This window comes from Lonchura striata, chromosome 1 (genome assembly GCF_046129695.1).
Source record: "Lonchura striata isolate bLonStr1 chromosome 1, bLonStr1.mat, whole genome shotgun sequence".
In the NCBI taxonomy this organism is placed as follows: domain Eukaryota; kingdom Metazoa; phylum Chordata; class Aves; order Passeriformes; family Estrildidae; genus Lonchura; species Lonchura striata.
In genome coordinates this window covers 107,039,453-107,051,510 of record NC_134603.1, presented here as the reverse complement: position 1 = coordinate 107,051,510, position 12,058 = coordinate 107,039,453, and the positions used below count along the sequence as shown (strand labels likewise).

At 34.9% G+C, this 12,058-nt stretch overlaps 1 protein-coding gene across 2 annotated transcripts in view; it reads right to left on the bottom strand.

Moving 5' to 3' along the window:
- Positions 1-12,058, bottom strand: part of CNTNAP2 (contactin associated protein 2) — a 1,054,227-nt gene that overhangs the window by 445,168 nt on the left and 597,001 nt on the right. For both annotated transcript variants that reach the window (XM_031503926.2, XM_077786381.1), the window contains one exon: positions 8,675-8,824. In XM_031503926.2, coding sequence (XP_031359786.2) covers positions 8,675-8,824 — 150 coding nt within the window. The remainder of the gene's footprint in view (positions 1-8,674; positions 8,825-12,058) is intronic.

Here is a 12,058-nt window from a genome sequence, read left to right as displayed (position 1 = left end):
AATAATTAAAATTAGGTATGAAGAGCAGATTAAGCATTTTCAAGCACCACTAAAGCTTGCTTCTTTTTGAGGCATCATCTACTTGGAAAATGATTCACAAGGAAATATCCTTAGTGCCCTAAAGAGAGTATTTTTGCTGTTATAGATTAAAGCAAAATACTTCCTACACAAATACAAAAATATCATGCACACTGCTCCACATAGCACCGCCATTTGACATGTTTTTATTGATAAATTGAAGTTTGCTTACCAAAGGATTTTCAGTCATTGTACATTACTATCCACAGCATCTAATCTCACTCGGGTTTGTTGGACTAGATCAAATGATAAGCATGCAGGTCTCACTCCAGAGGGAAAAAGTCTGTAAAATCACTTCTCAGAACTCTCAGTAGAGTTATGTATGCATTTTGTATGATGAGAAATGAACTCAAAGAAACTAGGGGTATTCTCTATTGCCATGGAAACAAATCTAGTTTCCCTTTTCTCCAGGTTGTAATATAACCTTGACAGTGACCATCTCTCTGAAAAGTCTATGTTTCTTTTCTCCATTCATAAACACAGGATGTTTTTAACAGCTGCACGGTTAGTATTTATGCTAGATCTATCTCAGAGAAATTGCTCTGTCTTAAGGAAAAAAGAAAAAAGGAAAAAAAAGAATATTGTGGCCATTCAGTGAATAAGCTGAATCCAATGTCTTTAACAGGACTTAATAACCCAAAATTATCTATCAATTTGCTGGTTAAAAAACAATTCCCTCCTAAAAATATCATCAATATTAAATATTCAGTACTGCATTATCAAAACTTCTCCACCCCAAATTAAACTCAAAGCAGACATACTTTGACACTTACAAGGTAATTTAATGCAAACTGGGAAGTAAGCCAGTTGCCATCAGCAATCCACGCTGGAGATTTGTGCATCTCCAACTTGGTACTTTCTGCTGCAAAGTACTATACAGGTAAGTTCAGTGTTTAGCTGGAAAGTGTAAAAAAAAAAAGAAAAATCTTTAAACCTTCTCTTTCAGCTTCACAGTTCCATTTTGCCAATTTATGCAGATAAATCAGCTCTATACCACTGACTGTGAGATTCAATAAAGTTCTTTCTCTAGAAGATATAAGCCTTCAAAATCTGCTTTATGATTTACAAAAGCATCACTAATAAGTGTTCTTGTTAGAGCTGTAGACTGCCACTTTTATATGGTGAGATTTGTTGTCTTTAGTAGAAGGTGATAACAACCTGGGACTTCAGGCATGCAAGGACTTAATTGGCAGCCCTAGACACAAAGGGCTACCTGCAGCTTGCTTATATAGTTGAAGCAGCAGATAGTAATTATAATTGGAGCTCCAATCAGGTTTCATATATGTGACAGAATTTACAATCAGCACTGAGAGCCATTCTCCACTCAGACCATATGAGTCAGGCAGGCCTTTTTCTAAATAACATATTTTTGTTCTGTCTCCCACTTTCAGAAACATTACATTTGGTGATATGTGGTTTTCTTTCTCCTGTTATGCATTTATGACTCATTAAATCAGATTTTAAAAAGTATTAATGTTCAAAATTATCTAGATAAGTAGATTTCTCTGAAAAGTGAATCAGTTGTCTGAATACCATCAGAATCAATGGCATTTAGGCAACTTTTTGCCTAAGGTTGTTTACAATATTAACAGGTGCTCATTTGCATACTTAAAACATTGAAATGTGACTGAAAATTTGTCTTATGTTTAGAGGTGTGGGATAAAAAAGGGAAGTCACCAAGATGATCAGAGGAATTGACCACCTCTCACATGAGGAAAGGTTGAGAGAACCAGATTTTGCAGCCTGGAAATAGAAGGCTGAAAGTGACCTAATTACTTACAGGTGACCTAATTGTGGCTTTACAGTACCTGAAGGGAGCCTACAAGGAATATGGAGAGGGATCCTTTAAAAGGAAGAGGAGAAATGGCTTCAAACTGAAAGACAGGAGGTTTAGATCAGATATTAGGAAGAATTTCCTTACTATGAGGGTGGTGAGACACTACAAGTTGCCCAGAAAAGTTGTGGATGCCCTGTCCCTGGAATTGTTTAAGCCCAGGTTGGATGGGGCTCTCAGCAATCTGGTCTAGTGAAACATACAGGACAGAGGGGTTGGAATTACATTGATCTTCCCGTCCAATCTGAGACATTCTGTGATTCTATGATCCTATGATTTTAAAGAGGAATATCACTGATTTTTCTATGGAAAATCCATTGAAAAGCAACAGTAGGTCACTCCCCAAAGACAGGAAAGCTTCTGAAAACAGTATGGCTTATTGATGGCACCAGGAATTTACCTTTTCTCATTTCTATTATTTTTTTTCCTGTGTAGGTGTGTTGAATTGTGGCTGTGGACAATAAGCACATGCATAAACCTCTTCAGGATACCCTAGAGAAATAGTTAAGTTGGTAGAAGTGTTATTCCAATATTAATTAGCATTCTCCAATATTTAAAAGTATGATTATTTTCACACAACAGAAAAGCATATGTATTTATTTTTTACATCACAATCCAAGACACACATACAGACATGTGATTCCTGATGCCATCAATAGACTACATTGTTTTAAGTGTTCTAAAACCATAGAGCTCTAATCAGTACTGACTAGTGATCAGTACTGGTTAACATTCCTACCAACTTTCACCGCTTCTTGAAATGCCCGCCCTTCCCCTCCTAGCAGTATTTTTTACACTTACTGGTACCAAAAACCTTATTGCTTGACCTAATAAAGCTAATAAAGGAGGGCCACATAGAATACAGGTATAATTTTCACTTTTGAGTATATCTCCAATACCTTTTTTCTGGGTCTTCAACAGAAATTTCCTTCTCCAAAAGTGTTTCCTTTAAAAGAAGTGCAGACAATTTTTACAAGCCCTTTTCCTTTCTGTTTGGAATCAAGATCTGTACTAGATAGGGAATTTCCCCTAATTTTATTTTAATTTTCTGGGATATTCAGAGACTGGAACAATTTGCTTCAGACTGAGACTCAGGGAACAGTATGACTACTATACTTAGTGAAAAAGGAAATAAATAATATACTCAGAGAGTTAGAGACAAGAGAATTCCATAAAGTCCTGTCCATGCAGATTTACTTTCTATGGTATATATTCTTACCCGTTCTTTGCCCTTTCTTGGTTTTAAATGACAGTAAGAGTAAAGAAAATGTATTGAAAATTTTGATGTTCTCTTTTCTGCTGCACACAAACATTTGCTTTAGTGCTTCAAAGAAAAGAAAGTAAAAGAGATTAAGTTCCTATGCTTTATTTTTTGAGAAACTTCTAGATATATATTCTGTGGCTAACATCTTCAGCTTAACAAGAGATTTATATTGTAACAAGGAGAGCACTTTTTAAGGCTTCATCCATTTATATTTCAGTGGATAGACATTTCTCATATTTAATAGACCTTTACTCAAAAGCTGAAGTTCTTCCAGCAAGACTCATGCCTCCATACATACATGCCTAAACTGCTATTACCATGCATTTCATCTTTTATTTTCCTGCACTTTGTACCAGCTTTCTCCCTGCACCTGTTTTTCTTCAGGACATCAATCTATCTCCAGTATTTCTGCTTGTACTGTTGTATAAATTGTGTTGGTGGATTGGCATATTGACATTACTGAAAATTAATCACAGAAAATCACTATTATTTTACTTTATCTCATATTTCTAACCTTCAAATTATCTGAATGAAATAAAATTTTAAACATGAAAAAAGCATAAATCCCAAAGAGTTAATGGGAAATGATGATCTACTCCATTCAGCTCTGTCAGTTGTATAAAGGGAATATGAATTCAGTTGTGTTTCCTCATTCATAGTACAAGTGAGATGATGAAATAATAAAGAATTTCAATCATGTACTAAATACCAGAGACAGGTTTCTAATTTCCTGCCATCTAATTTGCTTTTTCTACTTCCTGCAAGCTCTTCCTTTTTTTGCTTATGTTTATAGATTTTGTATATTAGCATTCTTTGCTCATGTATTGACTTATAAACATTCCAGATTTAACAATCCAAGGTATAAGGGCTGTTAAAATATATGACCTATTCCAATTATTTTATTTCCAACCCATGTGTTTACCATTATTTCCTAAGTCTGACTTGGGAGAATACCTGAAAATTAATGTTGAAGACACAAAAATCACATTATACCCTGAGCTACCTGGAGTTTCCTCCGCGTTCTCCTCATGGATTTGTATTTGAGTTTACAGTAGAGTTATGATCATGAGAAGAAAGATTTCAAAACACACTCAAGACTTTTTTCACAAGAAATGCAAATTAGAGCATCCTGTCTTGTGGTCATGCATGCAACAGAAAACCCAAACCACCAGAAACAACAAAGGGGCAGCAGAACTGAAGCCCTGACATACAAAATATCTGCAGAAAAGATTGGCAAAAATACAAATTCAATCAAACATTGTTATTTATTTTTATGTGAGAAATCTCAGACTTGCAGAAATGAAGTCAGCTGGGCCTTTTTTATTTTTTAGGTAACAGATAACATGAATTGCAATTAACTGGGTCTCATTTATTTGTTGTGACACCTAAAACTTTGGTTTTGCTTAACAAATCTGAATTTGAGCTACAGAAACATGCTGCCTCCCACCAAAAAAAAAAAACCAAAAAAAAACCAACAAAAAAAACCCAAAAAAAAACCAAACAAAAAAACAAAAGAAACACAAAATTACTCCTTCCTATCTGATAATATTTGCAATTATGATACTTCAGATGCTTTTTAAGTGCCAATGACACTACCTAGGAAGTGTGGCCATGACTATAATGGCTGTTAATGACAACAATCCACACAATTTTAACAGTAGGTAACTTGATAAAAAATTTAGACACATCACACAAAGATCTTTAAGAAGAGAACGTTCACAGAAGAGTCCAGGAAATGTGAAACACAGAAAGGTAATTTTTCTCCTAAAATTCCCTCCTCCTTCCATCACCTCTGATTTGATGGACTTTTAGACCAACACAGCTTTTCAAAACAAATTCTAGTCCAGGAAGAAAACTTCATGTGTTTTGCAGAGAAAGGGAGGACTTTCTATAAACCTCAGACTGGTATCCCATAGGAAACTTACTGCATATTCCCTTCATCTTTGCTTGTCAGAAAAAGCAGCACAGAGTGGATTGACTGATGCTCACAGCACACCTTTGATCTCAATGAAAATTTAGCATTTATGCTAAAAACTCTCCCATCCTTGAGCCAGTGAAAAGGAGAGGAAAAGTAGACACAATTAAAACGAAATTCCACAGAAACAAATCAAAATTATGTCTCTAATCAAATATTTCCTATGGACATCAGGCAGCTATTAGGTGGTTTGGTGAAAGCTTAGGATGCTTCACAAAAGCCCTTTATGTCCAACAGTGCAAATGAGGTTAATGGACTCATTTTCAGTCCATGATTCACTTCCTCTGTTCTGTTTCTTTGTTTTATGCAGATAATTGGAAACAACAAAGAAACATCATTCTCTAGAGCTTAGTAGGGAAGGGAAGTTCACTTCTTTCCAGAAAAAAACACAAATTCAATAGAAGAAAAAGAAGGAAAATAAAACCAGTAGGCAGAAAATAAGTTATACAGAAGGGTAATAGGTAATTAGCACCCATCCTCCCACATTCACAAAATCTACAGAAATGGCTCATTTTACATAGCTTCCCCCTACTCTTTAGGCTTGAATAAAACATCACTACTGTCTGTCCTTTGGGAGGATCTCAGTATTCCTGCGAGATGGCACTGGAGAGGTACAAAGCAAGGTGAAAAAAAGATTTTAACAGTAGTGAACATAATATTCTCTGACAGAGAAATGAATTATACTCTTATCATTTACTTACTAGCAAATGTACAAAGTATTTTTCTAGTTTTTCAAAACTAAAAAAGTTAGTTCTACGAGCAGAAGTCAAAATATTCTGATTTCCACATTTCCTTTATTGAAATGTTACTGCATGTGTTGTAAAAAATTAGCTCTGCTGGTCAATGACAAGCATTTTTGAGAAAATATTGCACTGCAGTGCTGAAATGCAACTTCTAAATCTTTTCTTCAGCAAAGACAATAACATTGTCTATCATATACATTTGTTGTATTGACATCAGGAAACAGGAAAATAAAGAGGCTCACTTATTCTGGAATCAAAGAAAGGGAAAGCTTGAGAACAAAACACTTGGAAACATATAGTAGCTCCTTCAAAGATGAAGTAAGCCATCAAAGAATGTTCAGAGCATGCTAGAAATGCTGTACAACCTCTCCAAACACAAATTCAAAGGACTGAGTTTTCTCAGAATTTTGAAAGGTCAAGAAATATAGTAGTGGGATTGGATGAATATCATAACACTGCTATCTTTAAATCTCTTCATTTAACTTCTCTATCTGTTAAATATGTTTATATTTCATAATACAAAGATTTAACAGTGTAAGTAGCTGTAACTATCATATTCAATTATGCAGCAAAGAAATTTAGATTCATTTTCACAATGAAAACATCACCAAAGAATTGATAATTATTTCTGCTAGCCATCTAGCACTGTGCAGATGGCTACTGCCCTCTGAATTCAAGAAGCTCTTGCTTCCTAAACAACTATGTGTATTTGCAGCAAAGAAGTGTTTGATGCTTTCTTATCTGTACTTACTCTTAAGGAGATTAATGAAAAAATCTTTGATTACCACCTGGCCCAAATTTTTGAGGTTCCCCACTATTTTCCTTCTCTACATCCTCTTGCAAATGTTATTTGTTTAAAGCCATGACTTGAAGTGCTTCTAAACACAAGTAAGGAATGTACATTTAGAGGGAACAGAACAAAAATACCTTTGCCTTCTAAGATGAAGGTCATGAATATAAAGATTGGGTTTCAAACATGCATTCAGAAGTCTGTCTTTAAGTTGTAGTCTTTAATATATTATTTATATATACATAAATAACATACATTTATATAGAAATATCAATGTGGGAACATAATATTATAAGTAGGTTCTATAAGTTAAGCTTCCTCAGATTCACATCTTCTGACAGTTTATGTGAGTAAGTAAAGTGTTGCAAATGCAGATTTTGAAATAAACTTGGGACATGAAGGTTAGGACACCACTGTTCTTTTGACATACCTCTAGAAGACCTTTCAGTGGACAAAAGATACTAAGGAAAAACAAACACCTCATAGTTTGTGAATAGAACCATATATTTGCATGAACAGATGTAGGAATGAGGCTTCAGGGAATTCATGATTGACTTCCATATCTCACTGGAACAGTATCTGCATGCACACTTGCTTTTTATGGAAGAAAGGTGGAATTATAAAGTGCAGGTTAGCAATGACAAATCAAGAAAATTTCATAGTCCAACTGAAATGACAACATATCAACCTGACTTTTGACTGAGAAAAGGTATAAAAGCTACCTGGAGAAACTTGACAATCTATCCCTCAAAGACAGAGAAATATAGGTAAAAGGCATTTCAGAAGAAATCAGTCAATCTCTCTCCAGAAATGTAATAGTGATCTGGGGATTTTACCTATCAAAATTAACAGAATTTAACACTGGATATATTATGTACAGCATTTCTTCTCATTGTCTCCTATGTGTGCTTAAAAATTTCATTTAATTATAATGTCACAGATTGTTCTGACAAATTGAACATACTGTTTTGACAACAAAATAATTTTCACATTTTAGCATGTGGAAACTGGCTATACTTGAACTCTTATTTGAGGCAATAGGCTAAAAATACAGTATTAGCTGAATTACAGATATTGGAAAATAGGCATGTCACAGCAACAGGAAGTTTAACTCTTGTGACAGACATTTAATTTGATAACAATGAAATGCAAACAACCTTGAAATTACTGTTTTCCCTTTCTATTTAAAGTACTTCATATAGCACTAAATTTTCCATTCCTTGGGTAATGTTATGATTATTTATAGTATCACATTAATATTTTATTTTTATTAGACATGCATCTTGTAAGTTTTAAAGAAATCAATTCTTAACACTGATAAATTCTTCTTTTAAAATTTATGTTCTCTGTCTGAAGAATTCATGTTCAGCTTCAAATGTGTGGCACACTTCAAAAGTGCCACCTGCATTTTTTTGATAAAAAATATTTTTGACACACAAAGACACTTTTTAATATAAAAATTTAAATGCAAATTTCAAAAATTCAAGAATTTTGATGGCCTTTTTTGATTTTCATAATACAAACATCGAAGAGCAGCACAACAAATATAAAAAGCACAATTTTTGACTCTTTTTTTTTAGCATATGGACTGTCAACAAACAAAAATACTGAACAATCTAAAGTTTCAACCCACGACAGCTTCTCAATTATCCACAATCATGATAGTCCTTAAAAATCAGCAAAAAAGTCAGGACCTGTCCTGAACAATGATATTTTTTTCCTCTTTAAGATTTCAAACTTAAAAGTTAAGTTTATTCCTTCACTTGGTGCCATTTGTTTAAACAATCAAGAGTCCCCTTTCTTTGAAATGTTCAGAGATCTGAGAAATCATTTCAAGTTAGATTGAAAGTGAAATTGTTTACTATTGTACATCTAGGCTTTTACCCCATAATAAGATACACATAAATTAATTGCTTCCTGAACTCCAACTGTTATAGACATTAAAAGACAACAGCACTTTAGACATGTATTTGTTTTGTTATGTTTTTACCTCCAAAGAAATATTTTTCTCCCGTCTTGACTTGTAGAGGGCTGTTAGTTCGAACAGCTGAAGCTTCATCACCATCAATGGTGAGGACAGCAAAGTTTTCCTTAGCCAGGAATCGAACTTCATGCCACTGCCCATCATTGAGACCAGAGCCTATGAAGAACAAAAAAACACATTGCAACATTTTACTTACTCCAGTATTTATTATCCCTAAGTGTTTTGTGTTTCTCTTTCCCAGGCTCATTATATAAGGTTTAATAAAGGTTACTGCAGAAATGAAATCGTTTTAGTTGGATAATGAGGTATTGTTATTAAAGTGACAATTACAAAGAAATTCACATCATGTCATAAATACGTCTTGGAACTACTGAAGCGTTCATGCTCACAGACATAATAGTATCTAACTACAGATGTTATCACTCACCTTTTCTATCAAAAGGCCATATTCACTTTACTAATAAAGAATATGTCTTAATTGTTCCTATGATTAAGCTCAGAAGGAAAAGATATTGATTTATCCATTTAACTATAGTGAGTAACAGTGCCAAAGGGCACATTATGCTCATGTTAGACATACATAGTTTTAGATATTTCCAAGAAAAAAAATAGGAGGGGAAAAGGCTCACGTAGGTGGTGAAGTCACAGCTAATTGGGATGTAGGGCTACTCAGAGAAGAGGAAGACATTATCACAGAGGAACTTCAAAACCAGTAGAAAGCATTTACTTTCAGCAAATGTCTGAAAACCCCAAAATCTCATGGGAGCACCATTTCCAAATACTGGTAGCAGTGAAGCAGATGGAATTGTTAATTCATTCAGATCTTTTAAAACCCACAGAATTTATATACTTCTAATATTGTCTCCAGCAGCTGGCAGAAAGCCAGTTTGCCTGGCACATTACGAGCTGTCAAAGGGTGCTGGTTTGTTCTATTCATTTCCATGCAGACAGGTTATGCTGGGTCAGCAAGTGAGTAGCAAGTGCTGTAGTAGAAGCAAGCTGCAAGTTACGGCATCTCTTGCAAGCAATATTTTCTCCACCTAGATAAAGTCACCTTAGCAAAATGTCATTTGCCAAAATAAAGCACAATGCAATATAATAAGCTGTTTCTAAAATTAAGTGGAAAGCAAAATATCAGCAGAAGTATATTGCAACATTACTTTTCAAATGTAATTAAACATTCAAAAGAATGTTATCTTCTATGAATGAAGAACAATAGTCACAGCAAAGAGGTATACCAAAAATTTGATGAATATTTTTTACTAGTATTTTCACATCTTTATTTAAAATATGAGATCAAGTTGTGAAATAAAATAGGGTGCTCTTCTTACAATATTCTCAGAAAATTCATTAGTTTGAATAAAAGTGGCAAAAGCCTCTTGGAAATATATCAGCATGAAATGTTACTACTGAAGCTTGTAAGTTTATTCAATCTAGAGTAAGAACAGAGGAAAAACTTAATATACCAAATATGAGGGAAGTTTTCTTTCTGTTTGTAAGCTCTTTCTCTATTTTCATTGCATTTGAAAAAGAAGAAACTGAAAAACATAGAATTATAAACCAGATAAAATTAATTTTCACTGATAATAAACTAAGAAAGAAAAAGACACAATTTTTATAGAGTTCCAAACCAAAATTGTGACAGTATGTGCTACTACAACTGAACCTTATCAGAACATACTTAAAACCCCAATTTTCCAGCATGAGATGATCTAATATTAAAAAAAGAACTATTTTATATTTTTATTGAGGTATTCAGTAATAGCTTGAACTGAATAACAACAACTAGATACTCCTGGACAAAAATTAAGCACTGGCTATTAAAACATAGGGCACAAAAGCAGTGGCATGAGCTGTTCATCACAAAGCAAGGTATATCTAAAACACTCTCTGGAAAGGGGGATATTGCAGAAACCAAGACACAGTGTATATGAGACAAGAAGTTGTGCACAGCTGAGCACAACCAAGCCCCTCAGCCCCAGGCAGGGAGAGGCGAGGGAAAACAGGCAGAAGCAGCCCTGCCAACTCCCAGGCAGAGAGAGCAAGGAGGGAAGGGAGGGGCTCTGGCCACCAGAGCAGAGGAACAGCTCAGCAGAGTCACGGTCTTACCCCTGCATCCCCTCCTGTGCTGCTCAGGAACAGGATGTAGAAGAGTTGTGACTGAGGAAGGTGAGCTTCAAGAAGAAGGAGGAAGAAAGATGTTGTTTTAATGATTGCCTTTGTTTCTCACTACCTAGATCTATTTTAATTGGCAATGAATTAAATTAATTTTCACAAGCTGAGTCTGTTTTGCTTGAGACTGTAATTGGCACATGATCTCCCTGTCTTTGAACTTCTTAGAAGTTCTTAGAACTTTAAACTTCTCAGATCTCCATGAACTTCTCAGTCTGTTTTCTCCCCTTGCCCTGTTGAGGAGTGGGAGAGAACCAACCACGACAACTGATGGAGCTAAAGACAGATGATTGTGCTATGAAATTGGAAATTCACTGTATTTCATATAATAGGCTAAGCTCACCATCTTTACCTCTTGAGGATACACCTTCATACAGGAATGAACTGACAATACTAATGAGAAAAGTTTTTTAAGTTAAATAGGCATGAGATGCAAAATACTTTAGTTATTTTAATCTCTATTTTTGTATTTTGTGTTTGGCTTGTGCTGTCCCCATGTGCAGTGAAGAGAACACCTCCAAGCTCACCAGCAGCATGCTGCGAAACTGAATATTACAATGACTCAAGGCAAAAAGCAGGTGGAGGGAAGGTGGATGAGCAGAGCAGGAGCTTCTCCTGAGCAGGTCAGGAAAAGAGAGCATGAGAAGAGCTGCAGATTAAGAGCAAAAGCAATTTCATGCATTCTCTCTGTGTGCACAGCATTTAGCAAGATATACTAAGGGGACACATTGCTGTCTGTAAGCTGCTTGCTAGAAGAATGATTGGAGAAGTTGTCTTGACTGTATTAAAAATATCTGTCCCTACAAGTTGGCATAATTCCTGTCAGTCCCTGAAAAATGACACTGTTTCTGCTTTATGAACTCATCAGTGTATTGATACAAAATAATCATAAATTAAGGCTGTTTACTTAACTAAAGGTATTAACCATCCTCATGCAGCTTTGCAGTATAACAGTAATATTCCCAACTGTTCTGGCTCAAAGTTGTCTCAAAAATTCTTGTACAATTTTGTGTTTGCTTAGAGAACTTACTGGTGCATTTTTTCCTGTGGAGTTAACATGAATGCTAATGAGGATTGCTCATTAGTACTCAGAAAATACTCACTATTGTCTTTACACAATTTTGCTCCCCAGTCAAAAACTAAAAGCACCTTTTATCTCTGACACTGTTTTTATCTGCCTTTTTATTTATGTGTATTAGCAACAGTAGTGTTAACCTT